The 27,973-nt window shown below is 47.2% G+C and overlaps 1 protein-coding gene across 1 annotated transcript; it reads right to left on the bottom strand.

Annotated features, from left to right (window-relative positions):
- Positions 1-3,518: 3,518 nt before the first annotated feature.
- wnt3 (wingless-type MMTV integration site family, member 3) lies at positions 3,519-27,650 on the bottom strand. Its single transcript, XM_062526876.1, has 4 exons — positions 27,571-27,650; positions 11,022-11,263; positions 6,670-6,935; positions 3,519-3,998 (listed from the first exon to the last, which is right to left on the bottom strand). Exons 1-4 carry the CDS (start codon positions 27,648-27,650, stop codon positions 3,519-3,521), a joined length of 1,068 nt encoding a protein of 355 aa, XP_062382860.1.
- Between the last annotated feature and the right edge of the window lie 323 nt (positions 27,651-27,973).

A 27,973-nucleotide genomic window follows, 5' to 3' on the forward strand; every position in this document is an offset into this window, starting at 1 on the left:
TTGTATTAAATTAGCAGAGGAATTTTGTCAAATTAGCGCAAAGTAGCTTTAATTCATTTTTTATTGCTGTCCTAACTTTGCTCTTCTTTGCCCATGATTTAGAGTAGGGCCAGAAGCAAGAGATGTCATAACTGCGCATTTCGTTTCAGATGCACGCTCCAAACGTGCATTTCCCATTGGAAACGTTTCCCGTCATCTCTGGAAATCTGTGACTTCTTAGCACATTTGTTTTTGATTGCCAGCTAGTGCACATGAACTGCTGGAGGTCTGTCACTGACAGCTTAGCAAGATTCTAGCAGGGACTCATATTATTGTTCTCTCTTTCTCTCTCTCTCTTTCTTTCTCTCTCTCTCTCTCTTTCTGGAGCTTTCTTTTATATGAAGGCCCAGACAATAACTAGGCGAGCAGGCCTCACTATAAGTACAGAGTGCTCCCATTTCTCATCATGAGACCTTAGTGTGAAAATGACAGTGCAGCTGCCTCTATTGTGACATGCAGGCTTGGGGGAGGGCGATGATTAAGATGCCACCATTTATTACACTGTGGGAAACTCGCAGTGCATTGGCCTGCCAAACCAATACGTCTGTACTGAGAAGAAGTGGGAAGAGAAACTGTAATTTAAAATTTATGTTCCCTAAGTGCTAAGCCGATGAGCACCCGTATGTATCGTGGCAACATTTGATGGTGTAATTTGAATGTTAACAATGGCAATGGCAGTCCATTGTACTCGTTTTTTGTTTGTGTAGTTGCTCTTGGGAAAGAATAAAAAAAACACAAGCCAAAGTAAGGTCTTCAAATATATAATCTTAGTTCATACAGATATATACATTGTATAATAAATAATATTTATAAAAACATAACTTTTTTCAGATTATAAAATAAAAAGGGAATTATTAACTTTAAAACTTTTTGTACAAAACTTTGGATATAGCAGGGGGGAGAGATGGGTTGAGGTGTGGAGATGCACTGCTGTGTGTATGGGTGAGGGAGGAGGTGTGTGTGTGTGCATACAGTATGTGTGTGTGTGTGTGTGTGTGTGTGTCTGTCTGTTTGTGTGTGTGTGTGTGTGTGTGTGGTGTGTGTAGAGAGGGTGAAGCCTTGGCACAGGCACCAGTAGCATAGCGTATGCTACGCTAGCGTCTGCTGTGCGCTTTCATCTCAGAAGGTAATTAATGGGGGTGCAAGCATGACTGCTTGAACTGTCAGAACATGTTGTATGGAAACCTACATTGGTTTCTTCCACCATGTTAATGCCACTCTAACCCCAGCTCTCTCTCTCTCTCTTTTACCTGTCTCTGTGTCACACACACACACACTCAGACATGCACACAAGCTCACATACCTCTCTCAAACATACATACTCTCATAGCTCCCTCTCTCTCACACACACACACACCTCGCATTTTCCTCACTCCACAGAGCAGCTTTACCCCCCCTGCACACACCATTTCCTCTTTTGCTAACCCTTCTCCTTCCATTCTTTCTTTCTTTCTTCCCTCTCTCTCTCTCTCTCCATCATCCTCCCATCTCTCCTTCCTTCTCTCCTCTGTGTACGTTTCTTCTCCTCCTACCAAGAGGGATTGAGATGAACGGAAGTTTCACAGTAGTCTGAGGCGCACACTGTACCACAGCTTTACAACGGGGTTAGGTCAAAGGTCATCCACAGATTATTGTCAAATCATTAGAGTAACTCCTAGCATTAGTATTGTCATTAGTAGCCTTTTTGTAAGTGCAAAGTTGACTGTTATTTGCACAGATCAGTGTGTTTTGTTATTCTGTATTTCTTTCTCTTTTTTTTTTTTTTTTACTCTTAGAAATCCCCTTTTCAACCGCTGAAACTGGTTCTAGTTTTGTCCACAGGTGGACTTCTGGATTCCCTTGTGTCCCTTATGCTTGGGAGGGAGGTGGGCAAACAAACAACACACCCCTGTGTGAGTGGGGTGGGGGTAAGGTAGGGTGGGGTGGTCCCCAATATCCACAGGACTGACATAATACACACATGAATCTCCCACACAGTTAACAGAGGAAGCAAACACAGACAGAATGCACTTTTTGTCTTTGTCCCCCCCGCTAATACAACACCCGCCACTGTCTCTATCTCTTGTCTTGTTGTTGCATACGTGTACCAAAGACATTAGAGAGTCTGCTGGGCACCGTAGGTGGGTGTGTGTGTGTGGACTATGGACTCGGAGACGGCGCATCCATGTCCAGGGGCTTCAGAGTGGACGTGAGCGAGGAGGAGGAGGAGCGCTTGTGTCGTGCAGGGAGAGTCCGGCGCGGAGAGAGGGCATGTCTGCCGACGCTCGGCGTCCTTTTCCAGCGTGCATCGCATGCCTGCGTCCCTCTGCAGGCCTCGTGCGAAAATGTCAGAAATGTTAGGGCTCATAAAAAACAGTGGCGAGAGCCTCCAGGCATGTAAGGCCTTCTCCTCCTCCTCACCTGTGGACTGGAGCGATGGCACAATGCTTTATGGGGGAGGAGGTGAGAGGAGGGGAAGGTGGTGTTGAAGGAGGCATACAGGTGGGGGTGGGGGTGGGGGTGGGGGTTCAGTAGTGAAGCAAGGGCTTAGAGTGGACAGGAGTGAAATAATAATAAGGGGAAGGGGGGGGGGGTGTTGATCCATTCAGTCATTTAAGAGTAGAAGTGTCCATTTCCCTCATTATTTTACATAAATGTTCAGATATATTCCACAGCTCTGCCATGTGTGTGTGTGTGTGTGTGTGTGTGTGTGTGTGTGTGTGTGTGTGTGTGTGTGTGTGTGTGTGTGTGTGTGTGTGTGTGTGTGTGTGTGTGTGTGTGTGTGTGTGTGTGTCTCTATCTAAGTGAGTGTGAGTGAGAGAGTGTGTGTGTGCTGGTATGAGTAGTGTGTGTGGTGTGCGTATAGCCTCCAGTGTGGAGGCCACAGTGACAAGGGAACAGGATTTACAGTTGCTGGTTATAAATCACCTCCACCAAACACTCAGCAACACTTCGCCTGATAGGGTACAAGTACGCAATGGAAGTGCGCTTTAGCAGGCTGGATCGGCCCGCGCTGAAGGCAGTGCTGCTGCTACCGGGGAGATAGCAGGGGACAATTTCAAGGGACCCAAAGCTGGAGAGGCCCCTGTAAAAATTCAGGCCTGATGAATAAATTATTTGAAATGATTTGGGACAGAGAGCAATATTCTCTTTGAAGGCTCTGAATGACCAGCTTTTACAACCCTAACTGTGAGAACAGTCTGTTTAATTATTACAGCCTGCAAGCCAGCTCACTCAGATGAGGACTGGCTGGGAAACGGTCAAGACTGTAAGGGAGGGACCGTTCAAAGGATGCAGGAGAAGACGCTTTCCAGAGGTGCATTCATCACACTGTGATTGTGTATGTTTCAGGTGTTTTTGCCTATTGTTGAATCTGAACCATTCGGGGGTTTTTTTTAGTTCTCCTCCAGTTTTTCTTTGAGTCTCACTCTCTCTCTGTCTGTCTGTCTCTCTCTGTATCTGTCCATCTCCCCTCCTCCCTGCCCCCCCCCCCCCCGCTCTCATTTGCAGGTGTGCACGTCGTAGATGCGCGTGCACTCCTGGCAGCTGACGTAGCAGCACCAGTGGAAGACGCAGTGGCACTTCTCCTTCCGCTTCTCCGTCCGCGTGTTGTGGCCGCGCCCGCAGCACAGCAGGTCGCAGCCCTCGATGCCGTGCGACGACACGTTGCAGACGCGGTCGCGCGTGCCGAACGAGCCCGTCTCCGGGTTGGGCTCGCAGAAGTTGGGCGAGCCCTCGTAGTAGACCAGGTCGCGCTCCGTCGGGTGCTTGAAGAAGGCGTACTTGGCGCGCAGCGTCTCCACCCAGCCGCGCGACTCCCGGTGCTTCTCCACCACCATCTCCGAGGCGCTGTCGTACTTGTCCTTCAGGTAGTCGCCCAGCATGCGGAAGTCGGGCTGCGCCCACCAGCACGTCTTGACCTCGCAGCTGCCCGACAGGCCGTGGCACTTACAGCGCAGGTGCATGTTCTCCAGGATGGTCTGGGATGGATGGAAGAGAGAGAGAGAGAGAGAGAAAGAGAGAGAGAGAGAGGTGGGGAGAGAGGGAAACAGGGAAATATTAGCTTGGACAAAATATCGAAAACATGCTAAAGGGATTGAGTTGGCTCGGGAAACAGCCAAGTCCAAAGAAGGGTTTATGGTACAGCCATGGAAAGTTTAATGCTGCCAAGCGCAAGCTCCTTGGAAACCTGACACCCCTGGTTAACCAATGCTATGTAGTATACCATTTACATTATGTATTTCCTCTATAACGCTCATTCATCCATAAAATTCCAGCAGCTCATTTCTCCTGACTTCACCATATTTTCGTAAGACGTCACATGTGCTTTCTATCAAACCATTACATGTGAAGACGGTTGGTTTCCACTTTGCTCCACCTGCAGGGGCTTCCTCTGGAGTCAGCTCCATTTTGTCTGCTCCTCTCTGAGTCACTACCTGCGCCTCCCCTCCCTGCGCCTCCCCTCCCTGGGTGTAGAGCCCCGGCAGCCCCTGGCTACAGTCCGCATTCTACAGGTGCGGCGCAGCTGTGAGGTGTTGCAGGCAGGCCCCTGCATCGCATCGCTCTCTCTCTCTCTCTCTCTCTCCCCCTCTCTCTCTCTCCCTCTCGCTCCCTCTCTCTCTTCTCTCCCCTCAGAAGTCCCGCTCCAGAGAGAGAGAGAGAGAGAGAGAGGGAGAGAGAGAGAGAGAGAGAGAGGGAGGGCGAGAGAGCCATACATGCCATCGGCGCTCGCGCTTCTTTGTTTTGGTTTGTTTGGTTTAATTTGCGCGGCTATATTTAGCCGCAGAATTCCCCAGCTGTGGCGGAACTGAAGGCAGGTGCCCATGGCCCCTGGAGGGCCCGGGCCCAGACCCAGGCAGAACCAAAAGGGGGCCTCTGACATCATGTCTCGGCCCCCGAGGGACATTGGGAGAGGAGACAATTGGGGGTAGGGGGGAGGGCATGGGGTGCGTGCGTGTGTGTGTGTGTGTGTGTGTGTGTGTGTGTGGGGGTGGTGTTTGGGGGGGGGGGGTGCAGGCTGGCAGGTGGGGCAGCCTGGGGGACCTGACGGAGGAGAAGGGCCGTCTGTCTGCTGCCGCCGCTGCTGCTGCTGCTGCTGCTCCTGTGGTCTCGGCCCCCGCTCCTGTCTGTGCCAGATCAAAGGGCTGCTTGTTGCAGTGTGGTCTCAGGTATTGCCCTTCAGCACCATCAGCCTTCACCAATCCCCCCTCCACTAAGCCCTGACAGCCCCCAGTGACTCTTTAAATCCCAGCAAAACCACTGTTTTCTCCCCCCAAACAACCCTACCTCTCCCCGAGCCATTTTCTTCCAATTCTCCCCAGCCTCACACAAGGCCATGGTTGGTCTCCACCCTTTGTTACGGAATTTGGAAAGGATGCGAGTTATGAGTGGCATGAGAAATGTGCCCTTTCAGGTGGTGGTAATTGCCCCCTAATTTAAAAAGAAATGCTAGTTTGGGTGGGGGGGGGGGGGGGGGGGGAGAGAAGGAACACCACAACACCAAAAAAAAAAGCATAACAATCCTCAGTCGCACGCTGACAGTTCCTGCGCATTAGGTGATTCCACTGAGCTATTGGGAGCCCCCGTCATGTTACGCCAACAAGCACATCATTGTTCATTGTCTCATTACGGGGTAATTCAGCGCTAATTAAAGTTTCGCTGTCTCCTCCAGCCCTGTTTTATTGCAGACTGATTGTGCTCTGCCGTAGCGTTTTGATCGAGTGTGTGTGTGTGTGTGTGTGCGTGTGTGTGTGTGTGTGCGTGTGTGCGTGTGTGTGCGTGTGCTGTGCTGGGGCACGGCTGAATGTTTAACTGCTGCATAATGGCAATAATAACACGTTGCTCTTCTCGCGCCATCAGGTCCGGACTGGGAGGTGACACCGAAATGTGACGAACAAGAAGAAGATAAACGGCACATTGTTGTCCTGAGCTTTGCCTTGTGGTAAACTGGATTCATAAGTGCGCCGTCAACATTGCCAATATTAGCCTATTCTGTCTTTGGATGAGAGCAAACATGGAATTAAGAGAAAAAGATTTATGGGACGTAGTCATAAGAGCCCGCCTGCTAAGTCTTGTGAGGTCATGTTTAGTTGAACTGCATATTCCTTACTGGCAACACGAGCCTATCCTTGCTTCAATTATGTGTCTTAATCCCTGGTTTCAGGTGTAGGCCAAGAGCTATAACGTCTCCACAGGCTATGCATACCAGTGTCACGAGCTCAGCATAACCATTCATCCATATGTGTCAACAGATACATATATCATGCCTGAAATGTCATTACGATTTCAAATCCATAGTTATTATTTACCTTCACAGAGGCTTTGAGTTTGAGTTTTAACATTTGCAGAGACTTGATGCGATGAACTTGAGGGTAGGTATTGTTCTATGTACATTCTATATGCAATATCTTGAGGGGCAGTCGTTGTTGTGACATTGTTTCAACGTTGAAATTCCACCTCTGACACTGTCAACCAATGGCAACGTTGTTACAATGTGTGCTTACTATCTGGGTTGGATGACTAGTGATTTCATCCTTGTCAGTTCTAGCAATGTAGTAGTCTATTGTGGTTTATTTATGGTGCTGTTTCCTTTTGTTTTTATTGACCTGTTTGTGTTTATCTGCAGTGTCACTGTGCGACGTGCTGTCTTACCATTCGCCCGGCTTCATTGTTGTGGCGGTTCATGGCGGAGCGGGCGTCCGGCCGGTTCTCGCGGGCGTCGGCGAACTCGCGCGACACGAGCACGCCGAACTCGGCGTCCTCGCTGCAGCCCCCCCACTTCCAGCCCTCGCCCGGCGGGCCCTTGTGGTGCGAGTCGCAGCCGCACATGGTGGACGTGCCCTCGGCGCACGAGCGCGTCACCGCGTACGCCACGCCGGCCGACGCTATGGCGTGGACAAACGCCGACTCCCTTGTGGCTAGAGAGGGGGAAAAAGACACCAAAAACACACCAAAATCATGTTTGAGGAATGCAGAATGCATACACAAAGCCAAACGGCAGTAACTGCAGGGTAACTTTAAGGTAATTTTTCTCAGTTCTGAACTTGCGTAGTTACTGCCTTTTGGCTTTGTAGGGCAGTATATAGGTGGTAATTGCATTGTTCTGCTACAACACATTACACTAAATTACACTGCACCACATAACGTCAGCTCGGTATCAGTATACGATATTATGACACGCTAACATAAAGCTCTATCGCCCACAGCCCAGCACGTAAAGATGAGACGTTGTCTCCTTATGCTGCCGCCTGGCTCCTCTCTCTCTCTCTGCTCTGAATCCCCAGTGTTGTCCCCGTGCCCGCAGGCTGTGGATCAGTTTCCCTGCCGAAGGTTTGAAGTAGTGATCGTGTGCTGCTGTGTAAGTGAGAGTGCCGCTCCGCGCTGCGCCGCTCGGCTCAGGGGCTTTTTTTGACGACGCAGGCCCGATTGTTGGGGGCCCTGTCACCTGCCCGGTGCTCGCCGCAGCGTCGTGAAAGGTGCGCCGCTTTCTCTCGGGATCGTGTGTCAGGAATTTTACTCTTTCTTTTCTTTCACTATCTCTCTCTCTCTCTCTCTCCACCTCCCACTCGCCAAAAGCCCCCTTAGGCGTGTGAAAACCAGCACTCAGTGTATGTATGTAGGTTTGACACTGTGTGTGTGTGCGTGCGTGTGTGTGTGTGTGTGAGTGTGTGTGTGCGTTGTTCTGTCTGGAGGCATGTGTTGAGAGATGGTATTACGCCTCCTTTGAACGTAACAGGGCATTATGTAACTGGACACCATTGTTTCACAATCACAGCACACTTAGTCGCTGCGCTCCAACCTGCGCCATCTACCCTGACCAAGTGTCCTGCAGGGGCCAGAGAAGTAGTCCTCTCACTGCCCTCTCTGCAGCCAGAGTCTGCCCCCCTCTACAGCTAAGCATCCCAGACCTCCTCGGTCCACTTCACACTGCCACTCAACGTGTGTTCTCTGCTCCACTCGCTGGTCAATCGCTAAAAAGTAATTCGCCTATCCGCAACACCGACTCTAAAGTACAATATCAGGTGTTCCGTGAGCGCATCAGCAGTGTAAGTGACTCCATTCTCCTCAAAATGAGTTTGAAGCTGTTATTTTAAGGTGTGTAGGCGTAAGTAATAACACCAAGTGTTAGTGCAAGTTATGATACTCTGGGGCTAATATAGACAGGTTTAGCTGATCATTTGGAGAATGACCTACAATATCTGCAACAGAGAGGTGTCCAGTGATGGACTGTGGGCAGTCAGTACTGGCCAAACTACACCTGCCTCACTGTGCTTATTTCGCCCCAGTTTCACCTGATACGTCCTCTCGGTGAGCTGCGCTTCCAAACGCTGCCACACAAAACAAAGATGAATTCTGATTCCAACGTTACAGTTTCCATACACATTCCTTTCACCTTAGGTCCCTTTCTTCACTCTTCTCTTTCTCTCAGGTCTTTTTAACTTCTTCTTTCAGGTTGTGTTCTGAAGAATGGCCCTTCGCTCTCATTGGCTACATTGGAGTCACATGACATAATGCTCAGCTGATGATATGCTTGTGAAATTCGATACACTGCCTTGGCAGGCTGTGATGTGTCATCCAATCCTTTCTGCCGCTACCATGTTAACTATGGGAAATACTGTATAAACAGCTCACGCAGAGGGCACAGACCCGTCCAGAGACATGATATCAACCTCAACTATTTGTTTTCTGCTGTTTTTTTTTTTTTTTTAAAAACCCTTCTCATTTTCATGTAATTGTGTCTCGCGGGAGGAGTGGGTGAAAAGAAAACCAAAATGAGCACCCACACACTCAAACTGACATTCAAACAATCACACAGAAACACACGTGCGCGCACGCACACATATACGCAGCGCACACACACACACACACACACACACACACACAAATTCACAATCACACTCACACTCACTCACATACAATCCTGCATAGTCTTCCAGAAGTGCGTGTTCGAAAGAAGAGCACCTTTGGTGTTTGGTGTGTGTGTGTGTGCACGTATGTGTGTGTATGTGTGTGTGAGTGTGTGTTGTGGGGGCTGGGGGGGCTAGTAGAGGGGCTGGCAGGCCCAGCAAGGTTGGCCACAACAGGGGCCTGTGAGCTGGGAGCCCCGGGAGCGGAGCGGAGCTCTGGCGGAGAGCCAAAGGGGGCGCCGCTCCTGCTACCTGCTGGGCCCATGAATCCGCCTTTGTCTCCCTGGTGTCACACTGTATTACGCACACAAAGGGACCCCAGCACCCCGCCAGCACCAAGCCCCAACACAGTGCACTACCCAGAGCTGGAGCTGGCATCCCCCAAAGGAACCGACCCCCCCATCCCCCTCACCCCCCCCCACTCTCTCCAGTCTCAGCCTCCATACACACACACACACACACACACAAACACAAACACACACAAATTGGCTAACATTGCTTTTCTCGAATGATCAGCCGCATCCAAACATGGCTTTTCCCTGAAAAAGCCCCCCTGACTCAAACCAAGAACCAGCGAAAAGGCCCCTCAGACGCCCTCTCTCCACCCCGGATCACAAACCCTAAAACCCCTTTCACCCCTCTGTCCCTCTCATCCCCTCATCCCCTCCACCCGCTCTCCTCTCTCTCACCCACCGCCTCCATAGTCTACCCATCTGTCCTCTCCTCCGTCTCTTCCTCTTGTCCTCCCCCTCTTCTGCTTCCACCTCTGCCCAAAAACGACTGTCATGAGCGTTTTCGCTTCACTCGTATTAATCTAATGAAGATTCCCCTCAGTGCCACGGATCTCCCTGTTTCAGAGCTGTAGTCGGTCCAGAGATAGATCCCTGACAGCAGTTTAACATTTCTTTGCTGAGTGTGGTGGCCATGATTGTTGTCTGCTCCTGGGGCCAAGTCAGCCTGGTGTCTGTGTCAGAGCTGGGCTCCTTTTCTCTCCTCTCCTCTCCTCTCCTCTCCTCTCTTTTCCATTCCTCTCTTCTCTTCTCTCCTTCCTCCTCTTGTCTTGTCAGTCTTCTCTCTCTCTCTCTGATTCCCTTTGGCTTTTCTCTCTCTCTCTCTCTCCTCTCCCTGGCTCTCCCCCTCTGTTCCTGCACCTTGTTGCTTCGCGGAAGGTTCTGGAGCTTCCCTTTCAGGCCGTTTCCATGACCGAGTCAAAAGGGCGTGTGAATGGGCCGTCCGTGGGAGACGAGAGCCCAGGGGCACACAGAGAGATGGCTCGCAGTGGCCTTCACGCACAGTAGGGGTTGAGCTGAGCCCCCTAGCCCTTTTCTCTCACTTGTAATCTTATTTGGCCTTCTCTATCCCTCTCTCTCTCTTTCTCTCTCTCCCTCTCTCTTTCTTTCTTTCTTTCCCTTACTCATTCATGCTCTCTTTCTCCGTCTCTTTCTCAAACTCACTCACTCTGCCTTCATTCACGTCTCTGCCCGTTACTTTCTCTCTCTCTCTCTCTCTCTCTTTCTCTCTCACTCACTTTCACCTTTCTCCTACCCCTCTGTCCCCCATTCTCTTTCTCTCTCTCTCTTTCTCTCTCTTGCTCCTTTCATTCCTACTCTTTGCTCATTTCTGCAGGGTTCCCTCCTGACCTGCAGCCCAATTCAGTGTGATTTGCTCTCCCATTCCTGCCCACCAAATCCCATTTCTACCAGAGGGAAGGAATATAAAAGAGAGCCAGCACAAATGCTCATTCAGCACTCCTTTGCTCTCATGGCTATGTGTGTGTGTGTGTGTGTGTGTGTGTGTGTGTGAGTGTGTGTGTTTTAGTGTTTTAACTACTCACATAACGTTAATTCTGCTAACTATGCAACGACCGCAAATATTTACTAATATACTCTAATATATTGCAGAAACATTTGTGAGTCTATCCTTAAGCCACATTCAAGTAAGTCTTGAGTGGAAGAATAAAATAGTATTGATTGTTCATCAGTCAATGAATGCTGAATAGATTTGTCATCAATTCAGCAATTGATTAGTTTATTATCATTCACTTTGCTTCACTATGGTGTACAAAATGATCAGGTACATCATCCCATGTGACTATACCTTTGTCCAGTACAGGGCCAAAGATGGCCAAGTTGTTCTTGATGGTTGTGCAGTTCCAGCGCCGGCCGCGGAACTGGTGCTGGCACTCCTGGATGCCCAGCTTCACACCCTCGGCCACGCTGGGCATGATCTCGATGTAGTTGCGGCAGAAGCGCAGCTGCTTGGGCACCAGACCTGGGATGGAGCTGCACAGGATGGGCTGCGAGCCCAGCGAGGAGTACTGCTGCCCCAGCGCCAGTGACCTGCAGAGACCAACCAACCAACAGAGGGTGAGTAAAAGGGAGTGATAGGGTTTTTTTTTTTTTTTTTTGTTGCTGATTTATCAAAAACATTTGATACAGTCGATCATTCTTTGCTCTTACCAGAAATTAATAACATTGGTTTGGATATTAACCTGTAACTGCTTTCAGAGCAAGATGAACGGTTTCAGCGAGTTAAATCAGGAAATATTCAATCTGAATGCCTGCCAATAACTGAAGGTGTTCCACAAGGTTCAGTCCTAAGTCTAGTCCTTTTTACCATTTACATAAATGGCATTATCCATCTTTATGCTGATGACACTATTGTTTGTTGCATTGCTGATTCAATCAAACTTGCCATTGAGAACCTGCAATAGTTATGGAATGCTCTACAGCAGGGGTCGGCAATTAAGTTTGGCCTCGGGCCAGATATTTTCCAAGCCATTACATAACGGGCCACAAGTTCACAACCAAAACAATGGCTAATTTAATTAATTAATATCGGAGGAGGTAAAAATGATAGGCGCTCTTGAAATGACAGAGCAGAGACATTCAAGCAGCCTGTAGGCCAGGTTAAATTTGTCGACTGGTCATTGGGGGCGCTATTATATGCCTGTGTCTTTAAAAAATAAAAATAAAAACCACCAGAAAAACATTTCCACGCGTTGCTGTTGGCTGTCAAAAAATGGCACCATGAAAAAATCTGAAGAGAAAAGTTAACAGCGAAAACAGGATATTTAATGATGAATGGGCAGAGAACTATTCATCCTCCCTAATTGTATTAATGCAAAGCCCACCTGATCTGTAACAACTAACGAGGGTGTCTCTGCATGCAAAGAGTACAAGACAGCACCACGAAACTAAGCATGCTAATTTAAAGGTTGCGTTCCTAAATAACACGCACGCTATGTTTGAAACTCGTGTTTTACTTTTCACAGTTCTATGTGCGTAAATTGCCTGTTTGATGTCAGGCCTGTTTAAAAGAAGTCGTGTTTTAATTATCACCATAAGCCTATGTCCGTTTGAATGACAACATGTGTTCTAGGGACTAGCTTGGAATTTGAGAACCAGCGCTGTCCACTGACTTCATTTGTTTTTGCATGTTGTGCGTTAACGCTGCACCTAGCTGCGTGCTTCTTCACTCGTATTCAGATGAAACAAATATCTAAGCATTTAGATTGCTTGAAATTCTTCTGTTCTGGAAAGTTACGTTTCAAAATAAAGAGCATGTTTGAGACTGGCAGTCCGATTTTTAAAAAGTTTTTTTTTTTCCATTCTCTGGTTCAAAAGATCTCACGGGCCAGATATTTTTGCTTGCGGGCCGCATCTGGCCCGCGGGCCGCCTATTGCCGACCACTGCTCTACAGGAAGCTCTTATCAATCTCAAATTAGTGGTGCAAATACATTTCGCATCCATTCACTCCAGAGTCATCTGCATTAATGAAAAAAATAATAATTACTAACTACAAAGATTATCTTGCCAGATAATTGAGACAAATGGTTTCTTGTGCAGAAACAAAACAACCTTTCCAATGTTCTGCAGAATTTTGTAGGATTGTTGAGGCAGTCTTTACGCCCATGGTGGATTATGGTAATGTTATCAATTGGATCAGGTCTTCCTTTCTGGCATCAGATTCATAACTGGTGCTAGCTATACTCACCACTATACCGTTTAGGATGAAGTTGATTGGCCATCCTTAATAGAGAGATGAAACAGACACCAGTTACAGTACTGTTCATCTGTAAGGCCATTATTAGTGATCTTTCACCCTACATCTCGTCTCTGCTGAATTGGTATTCTGGGCCACATCATACTCAGTCCAACAACAACCATCTTCTGCTTAAAGTTCCTAATGTTCTGTTCTGAGATTCAGAAAATCAACCTTCTATTGTAATGCCCACAATCCCTAGAAAAACATTCAACACATTGACATGTAAAATCAAATCTTTAGTTTCCTAAAATATTTTTTATTATTATTATTCATTGTGACTGGTAATAACCCATGCTTGGCTCTCTGTATTTCATGCTTATTGTTGTATCTCGGCTACATCGAACAAAATAAGAGCTACCCTCAACTGCACTCCCGAGTATGGAATAACGCTTGAATGAATGAAAAATGAATGAATGGGTGAAAGAGGAGGTTACAGATAGAGAGATAGAAAGGAAGAAAAAAAAGAAAGAAAGTAGGAAGAGAGAGGGGAAACAATGTGGAAAGAGGAAGTGACAGTACAAGAGTTGGAGGAGAAAGGAGAGTGAGAGAGGGAGAAATTGAGAGAATATACACGAGAGAGAAACAACATAGAGAGAAAAAAGATGAGTGAGCAGAGACAGAATGTTACTTGGAGACATACAGCACACCCCTCCATCCACGCCACCTTCCCCAAGATGCACTCCAGTCCATACAGAGTGGCCCTCCTTCACCATGATGGCCCCTGAGGGCCCGAGGGCAGTGTGTTTGGGCTGTCCGCTCCGTCACTGACAGCTGGGGTGCTGCACTCCGTGAACTCTTCAGTTCGGCATGCATATACCCCCGCCGTGCGCTGTGACAAATATTACATGATGACAGACGCGCGCCTCCAGAATTTTGGCTTCCAGGAAGCGTGTTTATTCTCCCCGAGGTGCCATGTATGTCAACACAAAAGGACTAATAAGGAAGGATCCTTGGGAGAGTGTCTCCAACAGAACAAAAGTATATAATTATGCATGTATGAGTAATAAGGAACTGAATGTAATCATTCAGAAAACATGATTAGTTCTAATAGATATCTGGGGAGCAGGCGCCACCAGATGATTTGAATTTAGAGTGAAGAGATTAAAGTTGAAAGAAAGGAGCATGAGCTTACTGAAGAAGTCACGTTCGGTGAAACTGGGCTTGGACTGACTGACCTTTCCAAACGAGGAAGACAAGAAACAAACAAAATATTTGGACAGAGTGTGTCAATGTGCTCTTCAGAGTAATTTCAGAAAGGGCTAGACAGAGTGGCGTGTGCCTGTATGTGTTTTTTTTTCTTAGATATGTGTCCACATGCAGGAGAATGCGCACAAGGTTTGCAAAAGTACATTAACTATTGTTAATAGCCCACGTTGCGTGAAATGTGCATGCATATACTGTACCCTGATGAGGATACACACTGATGAGGATACACGCTGCAGCAAAGTAACTTCAGTGTTTACTGCACATGCATAGGCTATTGCTGCGACTGTGTCTCTGTGGCCCTCTGTCATGCGCGCCAGCGCCTGAAGCCTTATGGACACGTACAGAAGGCAATTTTCTCAGCTTCTGCAGTGAGCTGGCATTTGCTCCGACACGGATTCATCTGCACACCGAGACAGGCCAGATCTGCCAGGGTTGCCAGAAACCATTATAGTTTCATTGAGGTAATTAATTGTAATTGCCTGCTTTTTCTTCCTGAGATCAGCAGGAGAAAACACACACACACACACACACACACACTGTTTGCGATGTCCATGTTTTGACATGCATGCCGTTATGACAGGCTCAAACAAAACCACTCCAGCGCCCTCCCAAAACACGATTGCCTTTGCCATGAAATATTTATGGGATTTGCGACTGTGTGTGCTGTGTGTGTGTGTGTGTGTGTGTGTGTCTACATGTGTTATTGTTTATTTGTGAACACATGCCGGTCTCCAAATGAAAACCACATACACACACACACACACACACACACACATACACACACACACATGGAGGAACACACACACACACACACACACACACACACACACACACACACACACACACACACACACTCACGCTGTGGGTTCCCCCACCCAGCGAAGGGGAAGCCATTCTCAGCTGCAGGGTCGTAAATCCCTGGACTCCCCTGAGATGTCCTGGTGATCATCCAGAGCTGACACAGAGGTGTCCACACCGCTCACTCTCACACAGCGTCCCCGTGACAGAGCACAGGCAAGACGTTCTCCAGAGCCACACGTTACGACGGTGTGTGCCATAGGAACAGCCTCACGTTCCCAACACAAACAAATACAGCGCAGAAAATATACACCCGCGGGCAAACAAAGTTTCTCATGGATTTTTACATGCGTTGTTAATGTATGTGTTTAGACCAAGTTGTTGTGTGTTTGAAATGTGTGTCTGTGTCTGTCTGTGTGTGTGTGTGTGTGTGCGCGCACAGACCACAGACCATGACAAAGGAGTGAGATCACTATGACCATTGTGAGGCACAACAGAGCGTAGTTCTGCCAGAGATGACGCCAGTGCGTCTCTCTCTCTCTCTCTCTTTCTCTTTCCTTCTCTCTCTTCTCCCACACAAACACACACATGCTCACACTGGACGTGAGGTGGCCAGCACCTATCGCTGCGGGTCATGGGCAGGACAATGGGTGAGCAAGCGAGCAGTCGCTCCTGATCAGAGCAGCACCCGTGCAGATGAGCTCAGGCCCCCTGCGGGCTGGAACCCTATCTGGACACAGACGCCTCCGATAGATGACGACTGCACCAATCCTGCTCCTGCTCTTACTCCTGCCGCCACTGTTACTACGACTATCACTACTACACTACTTCTGCTGCTACTCCTATCTTTCTTACTACTACCACTACTGCTACTATTACTGCTGCCACTGCTGCTACTATTACTACTGCTGCTACTACTACTGCTTCTACTACTACCACTACTACTACTACTACTACCTCTGCTGCAACTACTACTACTGCTATTACTACTACTGCTGTTGCTATTGTTATTACTACTACTGCTTCTACTACTACTACTACTACTACTGCTACTACTATTACTGCTGATATTACTAATATTCTTGCTGCCACTACTGCTGCTACTACTACTACTGCTGCTGCTGCTACTACTACTATCGCTACTGCTGCTGCTGCTGTAGCTCCCACCATAAACAAAGAGCCTGGCCCTCAGGACACAAAAATTCCCTGCAGAGGAATTATTATATTATTCCCCCTATGCTTCTTTACACCACATAATACTACATTATACTCTTCTCTCTTATTTTCTTATTCCTACTTCCACTTTTCTTCTCTCTCTTCTCTTTCTTCTCTTTCCCAATCCCATCTTGCAACCCCTCCACCCCACCACACACACACGGCCCCCTTCTTCACACTCCTTTGCCTTCATACGTTTTCCTTTTGATCTGCTGTCATACGCTGAGATGGCCATTGTCACAGCGACCTCAAGTATCAGAGGCTGTGGAGGCAGCAAGGACATTAGACATGGAGTGCTTTTGTGAGTCAGGATGAGCTGAGCACCAGTGAAGTAACCTGCGTCACACAGCCTTTGATACCTGAGATGCTGATCAGCTGGGTGACCCCCCCCCCCCCCCAACAGTGACTGAACTGTATGTTGATGTGGATGTGTGCATGTATACAGTATGTGTGATTGAGTGTGTGTGTGTGTGTGTGTGTGTGTTCATGCACGTGTGTGTGCACTGTGCATGCATGTGCTTGTATGTGACTGCGTGCATGTACTGTACTGTATGTTTGTGTGCCAGTGCCCTGACACATGTTTGCATGCGAAAAGAACAAGCCCATCAGAGCAGCAAGATGAACTTGATGAACTGTAAAGAACACAAGAGAAGGTAAAGAAGGAGGTTCACTCATGTTTTTTTCCCCCTCAATCACTGTTTTCATTACCCCCCTCAGTCCTCAACAACAACAAAAAGCCCTAATGACAGAACAGGCGTGGTGATTCCCCATCACAACATTATCCACCTCGCCTGCCACGCTACCGTGCAGGGCGAAAGGCAAACTACTGCTATTACAGGGCGAGGAATGGCACGCAGTCTGTGTGGTATCGCACGACGCAGTGTGCTATTCACTTCCCTCCGAGGTGAACCGACTTAATCCCATTTCCAGGTGTAGCGAGGGGCTCGCTCAGGTGTGTAATCACACATCTTTTTCGAACTCTTATTCATCCACTCACTCCCCTCATGCAATAATTATTTTGCCCCGACCTGAGTCGGCTGCCAGTCCATATCCAGGAATGGCTGAGCGACTGCTGCCTGGAAGCACACTTTTCCCTCCCTGTCTCTCTCTCTCTCTCTCTCTCTCTCTCTCTCTCTCTCTCTCTCTCTCTCTCTCTATGTCTGTTTCAGCCACTCTGTCAAGTGACTAAGTGAGTAAGTGGCATAATTACACAGTCTGCTAGCCTTAAACACACACACACACACACACACACACACACACAGATGGACGCACGCATCCCCTCTATCTCACACACAGTGTCTGTTATAAGCCTATTTATAATGAATATGTGGTCCATCACACATCGCAACTCTCAGTGCTTTTCAGTCACTCTTTCATTCGTCCCCTCTTTCTGGTGATTTACTCTTGTTCGCATGGTGCTTTAGCTTCCCGTCATTCCCGGGCCTAGCGGAGGGCCAACTGATGATGTGGTGGAGGCCCTGACGTGTAGAGATGCGTTTCATTGGAGTCAATTACCTAACCAAAGGCTTCCAGGGAGCGCCGCCTGAGGGGTTGTCTGTTTGTCCAGGATTCGCACCGCTGCCTCTCAGGCAGATGAAAGAGGGATTCTCAGTTGACTTTGGCGGGGTGTGTGCCAAACAGGAGTCTCTTGGGCAAGCGTGAGCGAGAGAGTGAGAGAGACGGAGAGAGGGAGAGGGAGAGAGAGAGTCCAGAGAATTTCTCTCTGCTCCTACACGAGGTTGTGGCACACACAGACGCTTAAATCCCTGAACCTTTCCCCTGCTCCTCACTCACACACACTATCTGCACTTCATTATGTCTAGAACTACAACTGTGAGCGACTTGTCTCGACGAGGTAGGGCGCACAAACACACACAGAGTGAGGGGTGTGATGGGGGAATCCGCACCTCTCAGCGTGTTTGTGTGAAGGGGGTGTGGGGGGGTTGCGGAGGGGAGGAGTGGGGAGGTGGGGGAGAAGCCTAGAGAAACTCCAAGCCCTCGCAGCAGGTGCTTGTCTGTGCAGGTCTGAGGGCCACCTCTAGCCTGCGGGCGTTTTCCTGCGTTTTTAGCTGCTGGTGTGTGCTGGGGAGGGATGGCTAAGGGGGGTGGTGGTGGTGGTGGTGGTGATGGTGGTGGGTGATCTCAATATTTTCAAGCTCAGTGTGACGCAGAGCCCACGGGCCAGTGCAAACCCCAGCTATGATGGATATGAGACAGAGGGATTGCGATGCACGCAATGCACGCAATGCAGGAGGTGTTCAGCCACAAATGCGCATATTAGATAACAATGTTTTCTTTCTAGGTTGCTCTGTGAAACAATTATGTAATTAGCAAAGCTACCTTCAACCACAGAGCTGTTGGATACGGGTGGTCTCTGTGTTAAGAGGGGGTCATCCTTTGTGCACCTGCCTCAAAGCGACCTTAATCAGTATTTCTTGAGAGCCAGTCAACATGGCCAGAGGGACCATGAAAATTCAGAGATGTTCTTAAGCTGTGAATTTACGACGTGTGACCCCTCTAGCCCCCGGAGCACGATGCCCTGTTAAGGTTGTTTTGAAGTTCATTACTAGGCCAAATGTCCCGTCTCCCCTACAATAGGTTGGTGGATCCATCACTCTAGCTAGCCCCCTAGCATTTCTCCTGTCTCCCTGGACGTCACGAGTGAAGACGAACAGGGAAGAATTCCTGGCAACCATGCGTAAGCAGCAACACTGGAATGTGACAAGATTTGTGTCACATCGAATTGGTTAATCATGTAGCCTATATTATAGAAACTGGAGCCACATATGTTTTAATATGACATGCTTTTCTATACATTCATACATTCGGAGTTTAAAGTTTAAATCATAAATATATATTTAACGTTACCGTTCATTTGGAGCTACATTTGCGTCCATGGGAATGCAAGTGCCAGAGGCAAGGCGCACGCGCGCACATTAGTGAAGAGCTAGCAACTGCTAATGTGCGAATTAACACCTTGCAGAAACATTGCAGAAACATGAAGATACCAAATCTACACAGGTAGTTTACCTCACCAGTGGATGGTTCTGAAGACTCTAAAGGTCCAGGTAATGTATCAAGACTAATCTCTCCAGCTATGAAAGAGTGAAATTTAACTTATTATTCAGGCTTTATTTCCTAGAGTTCTTGTTCAGTTCTTGTAACATTGACTCTTTGTACAGTATGTTGTCTTGTGTTTCTTGGTAATACGGTCATTTGACATTTGGATAAAATGGTGTATCTTCATTACTGTAAGTAGTTTACTGTGTAGACACAAGCCCAGTTTGGCTAGTGTAGAGCTGAGTTAGCTAGGCCCAGAGCCATATAGGCCTATATGTAGCAAATAGCTGACTTACCCTCACATAACAACAGTGTCACTACTAACTACTGGAAACCTTGGACACACTCACTCACCTACATAATTACCAACATCTCCCTACCTACCCACCTTGCAGTATCCCATACTTGAAGATGCTTGTGGATTAGAAGGGAAAGTTTAGCATTTTTCAGGAATAACGCATCTCTTCATGTTTTAAAAAAGAGGGGAAAGCATGTTTGCCTATGGCACCATGACTGAAATGGGGCCCAGAGAGCGAAAAAAGAGATGAGAGGGATTAGGGAGAGAACCGGCCTGTCACAATCCATTCCTCTCTGCTTTACTCCCCAGGCACTGTTCAAAGACTCATGGAAAGTAGGCTTGTGTGGAAGACTGTGTGTGTGTGTGTGTGTGTGTGTGTGTGTGTGTGTGTGTGTGTGTGTGTGTGTGTGTGTGTGTGTGTGTGTGTGTGTGTGTGTGTGTGTGTGTGTGTGTGTGTGTGTGTGTGTGTGTGTGTGTGTGTGTGTGTGTGTGTGTGTGTGTGTGTGTGTGTGTGTGTGTGTAGTTCTCTGTTGCTACTTGTACCTATAACTATCTCCCAGAGTGCCTTGCAATACAGTGTCTTCCCATCATACGCTTGTCCAGTGGCAGTTGAGTCTTTGCTCTACCGACCAACAGCCAGACAACCAGTAAACCGCAACAGCCGTAGGCAATACCTTCTATTGCCTTAGTGTTAGACTAATTTTTGGGTTTAGTACTTAGATTGAAGGAGACTTATTCTAATATTGGCGTATTGCATATATGGTGTAATATATATAGGCCTATAATACTGTATATATATATATATATATATATGTATATATGGATATATCATCCATTATTATACATTGTTTTGTGGTCGATTCAGGTCATTTAGGCATGTGCATGGAAGTCTTGTATCTTTTCCAAGCATAAACATAAGAACTGTCTATACATCATGGGAAAACACATGACTTCATCTCACCTGGCCGATGCAGGTCTACCTGAGCAAGAGTCGTATTGTCAAAGGAGAAGACGGATATACCTCACAGAGTCTTCCACTGCATGTAGGGTGCTTGTTAATGAATACCAGTCATTCTTTAGGTTCACCGTACATGTGCACACTAGCTCTCCCTCCCTGCACCAGCACATTCACAGCACTTTATTTGGGCGCGATAATTATTCTAATTCATTAAAGATCAGAATTGAGGAACGATCAAATGTGTGCCGACTGTGTTGCAGCGGGAACAGAACCCATCAGAGACTTTGATCAGAATCAAAACAATTCAACCACATTCACACATTCCCCCGAAGGAGACATAAACAGAGATAATTCCTCCAACACACCCATCGGAGCCATGTGTTGTGTTTGTGTTGTGCCGCACGGTGTTCGTGTTCAGCGTTGCCATTGTCGGACGGCCTCGGTAATTGTAGCTCTGGCGCGCCGGCTCTCGGCATGCTGTGTAAAACAGGGGCTCTGTGAACCTTAATTACAACCACGGCACAGCACAGCAGCGCAGAGAGGTGGTGGTGCAGGAGGACGAGGCAACAGGGCAGCCCCTCCACCACCAACTCTCTCACTCTCTCTTACACACACACACACACACACACACACACAGACATACATACCTACACACACACACACACACACACACACAGACATACCTACACACACACACACACATACCTACACACACCTCAGTCCTTCTTAAAGACGTCGGACCTCCCCCCAAGGGCCAACTCTGGAACGCGCCAGGGAGTTTGTGATGCGCCGCTTTGTTTAGTGTTTTCCCCTTTTTGTTGCTCTTTTTTTTTTTTTTTGAATAGCCGTCCAACAGCTCAGGGCTGATCAGATAAAAAATGACAGCACTCCTTGAAAAATGTTCTAACCTGTTTTTGCTTTCTTTCTTTTTCTCTCTTTCCCCCCTTACCCTCTCTCTCTTTCTCTCTCTCTGGCTCTCTGTCTCTTTCCTGTACTCCTGTCCTCTGAGTCTGTTGAGACACAAAGATAGGCCTAGGCCAGGGACGGAGATCCCCTGCAGTCAAAACAGGGAGCTGTAAACTTGTGAACCTCCCTGTCAGGAGGCTAGTAGTGAGTGAGCGAGTGAGCGCAAGCCGTTGGGGAGAGTCGAGGGCCGAGTGGAAGCGGACAGGCTGGATAGCTGCCTCCTTTGACGAGCCGCACATCACTCACACTTGACGGAACGCTCCGGAAACCAGGGTCTTCGTCTGCTATCAGCCCCTTAGACTGAGTCGGGGAAGTGTGAATGTAGGCCAAGCAGCTTTGCCGTGTAATTACTAGTGAATGGATCATGTCCTTGCCCACCTCCATCTGTGTAGAGTTAGCGCCGCTGTGCCACCCCATGTGGAAAGTATCACAATTGTATTTTGGAGAAACCAGAAGCATATGTTTCACAGGCATTTGTCTATTCATCAAAATAGTGTGCGTTTTAATGAATAGGACTTGCTCTTCCTTTTGGTTTCAGTTAGGAAGACGCTGCATTCAAATTCTATCTGTAGACAAATAGGTATAAAAACGAGAAACATCAGATTTTTTTGAAGTGTTTGTTTACTATGCGTTTCAGGACAAATGTCTCCCTATGACGTGTACGATATTTATTTGTACAATTCTTCAACTATACGCCACGACACTACACCACTAAGTGGTACAAGTCTACATGTAAAAAATAACCCATCATCCACTATAGCCACCTGACTGATAAGTAACCCTGTCCCTCATGTATCCTCCACCTATCCATCTCCAAGGCATGTCGAGATCAGACTGATATCAGTATCTGTCTGCAGGTCAGGGGTCTCCCGCTGAAGACCCTCTCCTTCCCTCCCTTCCACCCTCCGCGTCTGTCACACTCCTTCTCTCTCTCTGTCTCTCTCTTTGTGTGGGACGGGATGACCTGGGAGATAACCTGGGAGAGGTCCAGGATCCAGGGAGGGACCGCAGGTGTTGTCCTCACCTCCTCACCTCCCAGTTACCTGCACTTGAACAGGAACCTGCCAGACTGTAGAACCCTCTTCCCCCCTGTAGACCTTCATTTAGCAAATCTGTGTGCTATGCTGTGCAATCAGCTCAACTCATGCATTGCAACCCAATGCAGACACAATCCCTATGTCGACTTCAACAAAGAGAGAAAAAAAAATCTGTTCCCAACATGTGACAAAATACGGAAACAACCTGCACTCTTTTTTTTATTAGCCGAGGAGTCTAAATCTCCTCGTATTTGGAGCATCCCCTCTGGTCATATATTTGTCCTGAGCCCCTTCAGAATGCCTTTGACCCTATCGGGGGGACAGGGGCGGCTCTTCAGATACCCGTTGCTATTGATATTGAACCCGTAAGTCCCAAGAATAACATTCTTTCCTCCGGGCCCTCTGCTCCCCTTTCAGTGCTGCCCTCTTAAGTGGTTGCCGTAATGCCCCCCGAACATCCTTGATCTTTTCACACAGTGCCTCGCAGACAGGGCCGGATTTTCTCGCGCTGAGTATCATTAAAGTGATCCGTGTGTGTGTGTGTGTGTGCGTGTGTGTGTGTGTGTGTGTGTGTGTGTATGTGTTTGTGTGTGTGTGTGTGTGTGTGTGTGTCGGGGAGGTGTTGGGTGGGTCTCTCTCTCTCTCTTTTTCTGGTGGGATAATGACATTCCTGAGACGGGGAGCTGGGTCCCACAGTGCCATTGAGGGCGGCAGGGCCGGGGCGGCCGGAGCAGGTCAGGGTCCCCACTGGCCTCACAGCGCAGGTCCATTCAGCGGGCACCGCAGCAGGGCTCAGCCAGCAAAAGGACCACAAGAAACATACACACAAAAAGACCAGAAAAAAAGCACAACTGCCCCCCCCCCTCATTATATCTCATTACTTCGATGTGTCTGTTTTTCTTTCACATTGGGTAGTTTTTCCCTCTGTGCATATTTTTCGTATTATTTATTTATTTATTTGCTTATTTATTCAATGGGCGGCTGGCATAGCACTACCAATTTGGGGTGTGCTGCATTTTTACTGAAGCTTTTTGCGTGGGTTTAGAGATTCCATGCAATTCCACGAAATTCTCTACCACCACCACAAAATGTGGAATTTTTTATCCTTCTAATAATGTGGGCAGTGGCTTAGAAAAACTGGAGTTTTTCTTTCCTTTTTGGATTAGGTCTCCTTTTTAGTCAATTCACATGTTTTTTTGTTTTTTTTTTCTAAATAGTTTTATAATTTAATTGTTTAAGATGAGTCAAATGTAATTTTTCACACAATTTTTCACATTTCCAAAATATTAAAGTTTCACTGACAACCTAGTCGTTACTAGTTTACTTTTAGCATGCACTGAATACACAAAAGTCTTACGGATAACTAGAGAGCAGTGCGGTGGCTGGAACTGCTAAACGATAACCTCTGTCTAATAAGGGCTTTAAAAAAACTGCTTCCAGGTCAGCCCTTGACTCCATAATTTTGGGTCACCCACACACCGAACTTCAGCTGCTGTGCGTAGTAGTAGTCAAACAGTAGTTTTGATGGAGAACAGATGGAGCTGATGGCTCGGAAAGCCAGCTGGATTTAAATGTATGGTGGTTTTTGCGGCACTGCTGTGGGAGCAAACCACAGATGGCATGTTGCTCTTTGTCTGGTATTTGTAGAGATTTGTAGAGATTGCTTGATTGAGTCTTAGCATTAGCTCTCACTCATCGTCTGTAAGGCGTATGTAAACGCACCAAGCAAGCACAACAGGCTGACAGGTTGGGATCCCTCTCACACTTGTGAATCACCTCTCGATGGTTTGTTTGCCAAGGAAATCCCATAGGGATGCACCCTCGTCTGATTTTGGGTCTTCATACAACACAAGCACAAGTGACAAGTATATTTAGAGTGCGCAATTCTCGAAGATTAACTGCAGCCCTTTTGAACTTGGTAAAGGACTAAAACATTAACTATTATCTTTCTCTGTTGGAATTTGCTGCTGAGTTTTTTTTTTTCTTTTTTTGGTATGAGCAGAGACAGTATGCTATTCTTGGGATGTTTTTTGATCCGACTACATATCTGTTTTTCGTTTCAATTGCATAACTGTGAATTGGTGACAGATTTTACCATGGAAGATATTTAAGCATCGTGAACTTGGCCTAAATGTGTTCCTGATCGTTAGTTCAGATGTTCTATCGAGAAATTAATAACAGTATCTACGTGACATGAAAATCACTAGTTCCCTAAAGCACATTGGTTTGTTCTGGCCCTGCCTTGTTTCTTTTTACTGTTGTCGATGAAAGAGAGTGAATTTTTATATTTTTTTCTCTGTTCTTTTATTTTGAAGGGAATTTCCCATTTTTGTTTTTTGTTTTGTTTGGTCGGAAAAGGGCTGGGTTTTTCTCTAAAGGCCAGATTGCCTTTTCACAAATCCTGTTGGTCGTGTAATTTATGGCGTCTTTTCCCTTTTTCAGTGTCTCGTGTGATCCATTGGCTCCGAGTCATGGTAGCAGTCACAACTGAACTCTGCTCTGCGGGCTAGAGAATTTATGAGCAAATCTACCAGTGTTTTACAGAATGGGTGATAGCTTGGTTGTGTGTGTGTGTGTGTGCATGTGTGTGCGTGTTTGTGTGTGTGCGTGCATGCGCGTGTGTCTGTCTGTCTGTCTGTCTGTCTTGTCTGTATGTATGTGTGTGTGGCTGTGTGTCTGTGTCTGTATATCTGTGTGTCTGTGTATCTGTGTGTCTGTATGTGATTATGTGTGTGTGCGTGTGTGTGTCCATGAGTATGAGGTATTCCGAGTGAAACTCGGCACCTTTTGACTCTTTGACGCAACTCATAGCCATCTCATTTTGTCCCTTGTGGCTCCGCCTGACACCCTAGGGTGGCTGGTATGTGTGTGTGTGTGTGTGTGTGTGTGTGTGTGCTGGAGTAGTGATGACGGCCGTAACGACACCCATTCCTCAGCACCTGCCCATTCACCTCAAGCCATATATACACCTTTCCTTTTCATCTCTCCCCCCCAACACTACCCCTCTCCCTCTCCCTCCCCCCCACCTCTCTTTCTCTCTCTCCCTCTCATCATCCCACCCCTGCACTTCCCAATGTGTTCCCCAAATCAAAGCTCCGGTGCCTTGTAGGTGCCATTGAGCATTGCAGCGGTGTCATGTAAGCCCAGCTTGAGCAGCACAGCTGCAGGGCCCTTCACACAGAATCCCCCTGTCTTTGTCATTCCTGTTTGGTGCCACTGGACGCCAGGGGAAGGGTGAGACCATCCTGGTTTTAACTCAACAGCACTGTGTGGCCTGTGTGTTTATGTGTGTGTGTCTTGTAGTGTGTGTGTGTGTGTGTGTGTGTGTGTATGTGTGTGTGTGTGTGTGTGTGTGTGTGTGTGTGTGTGTGTGTGTGTGTGTGTGTGTGTGTGTGTGTGTGTGTGTGTGTGTGTGTGTGTGTGTGTGTGTCTTGTAGTGTGTGTGTGTGTGTGTGTGCGTGTGCGTGTGCGTGTGCGTGTGCGTGTGCATGTGCATGTGCGTGTGCGTGTGCGTGTGCGTGTGTGTGTGTCTGTAGGTATGTACTGTATGTATGTATGTATGTGTGCAAATGTCTTATACAGTATGTATCATTGTGTGCGCACGTGTTTTGATGACTATGAGTGCGGGTATGTAAGTGTCTTGTATGTAACATTGTGTGAGTTTGGCAGCGCTCACATTGGTAAGCAAAACCAGAAGATGCTGGTGGTTTGGAACGCGGAGGGACCACATGCTAACTGGGGCTACCAGAGCCTGTTAGTTCTGACACGTAATGCATTGTAAGCCAACAGAGGCTCTCTGTCACACACCCACACAAATATTTTGTCGAAAAACAGCCTCACGAGACAAACATGCATCAACGAGGTCACTCATATATTTCAGAGCTCAGCAGTTCCTGAGCATCAGTGCTTTGTGGACGACATGATCCTTTAATGTTAAAATGAGCGTGTGATATCCTCGCCAATTAATTTAGTGGCTTGTCAAGGTTCACAATAACTCTTGGATTGAAAGATTTGAAGATTTTATGAACAGTGAATTATCTTACCTATCCAAGATCTATAGTCTATATTAATATTGTTTTTTGCAAAACCACTTTCCACAAATCAATTCTCCTTCTCACATTGATAGTAGGCATTTACCATTGTTCTACAACTCACATAGATGTATACTTGCTTCAGCTTGATCAATGAATTACCAATAATTCATCACTCGAACCCAAGACATTGACTAGCCTAATTACAACCACGAAACCATTATTCGACGTCAACAATTTCAGATTCAGATTCAGATTCAACTCTTGTGTAAGAACTGGGCTGTAATACAGTCCAGTCTTTGGGCCGGTGGCCTCACACCACAGCCGCAATTAGTGAAACAAGCCGGAAAAAAAAACATGGCGTTGAATCAGCTGGCAGTGTAAAATAACAAAGTATCCAGATATTTTACCACTAATGTCAGGTGGAAGTCTGTGAAATTTTTACATCAAAAATGAGGTTTTGTCCAATTAATCTATTTTAGAGAGTAAGTCTGAACTCGGAGCATTGTAAATTAACTGAATGAACAATCCCACCAATTCCTCAATTAGCAAATTTTTGGTTAGTAGCATTACGACAGCTGCAGAAGGGACAACAAAACAGATTATCCGATTTCCTCCTGCTGACAACCCTGACTGCTGCTTAAAACATGAAATCATCCCGCTAGTCACCAAACTTGCCGGCAGTCCCAAAACCTGGAGATTTCCAGCATTTTTGCACATCACAACACTGATCCCAGGAGATGGATAAGTAAGATCTGAAAGAGAAAGTGTAGCCGAAGAGAGAGAGAGAGAAAGAAAGAGAGAGAGAAGAGAGAGACGGGAGCGAGTCTTTTCCGTTACAGCACAGACTGAGGTTAGAAGTTTTTGGACCTGAGCGGAGAACATTTTTCCAAGCAGTCAAACTGAAAAGTGCTTACTGTTTCGCCCCCCCCCCCCCCCCCTCCTATAAAATGATCACTGACCACCATTCCTCCCCATAGCGCTTTGGAGAAAGTGATGCAGAAAATGGATGGGGAATAGTGTACTCACCACCAGATGGGATAGCCTCCAAGCACCCTGGAGCTGGACAACCACAAACACATCATATATCCAATCAGATTCAAATCCATGAGGTATGCCTTGTTTGAGTGGTGGAGGAAATTGATCAGTACATATAATTTCCAGTGAGGAGAGGAAAAAAATTGAAGTCCCAGGAGGTACAGGTTTTTTAAAGAAGTGCCTGATTGCTTGACTTGAGGGGGAGGGATTTTTTTGAATTGAAAATTTTTGAAAAAGAACTAAAAAGAACTCCAGATTTCTTTCCCCCCTCCTCTCCTCTTCTGCTCCCTCTTGTTCTTCTTCTTTGAGTTGGAGAGTGTGTCTGTCTCCTAGTAGTTAGGAGAGTAAGTGTCTCTCTCACACACACACGCGCGCGCACACACACACACACACA

Source organism: Sardina pilchardus, chromosome 22 (assembly GCF_963854185.1).
Source record: "Sardina pilchardus chromosome 22, fSarPil1.1, whole genome shotgun sequence".
NCBI classification, from domain to species: domain Eukaryota; kingdom Metazoa; phylum Chordata; class Actinopteri; order Clupeiformes; family Clupeidae; genus Sardina; species Sardina pilchardus.

Bases quoted from the DNA above. Each gene is read 5' to 3' on its own strand.
- wnt3 (XM_062526876.1), bottom strand. From the start codon at position 27,650: ATGGATTTGAATCTGATTGGATATATGATGTGTTTGTGGTTGTCCAGC. The intron at 6,936-11,021 runs GTATAGTCACAT...CCCCCTCTCTAG, and splicing joins TGGCCCTGTACTGGACAAAG to CCACAAGGGAGTCGGCGTTT. The intron at 3,999-6,669 runs GTAAGACAGCAC...CATCCATCCCAG, and splicing joins ACAATGAAGCCGGGCGAATG to ACCATCCTGGAGAACATGCA.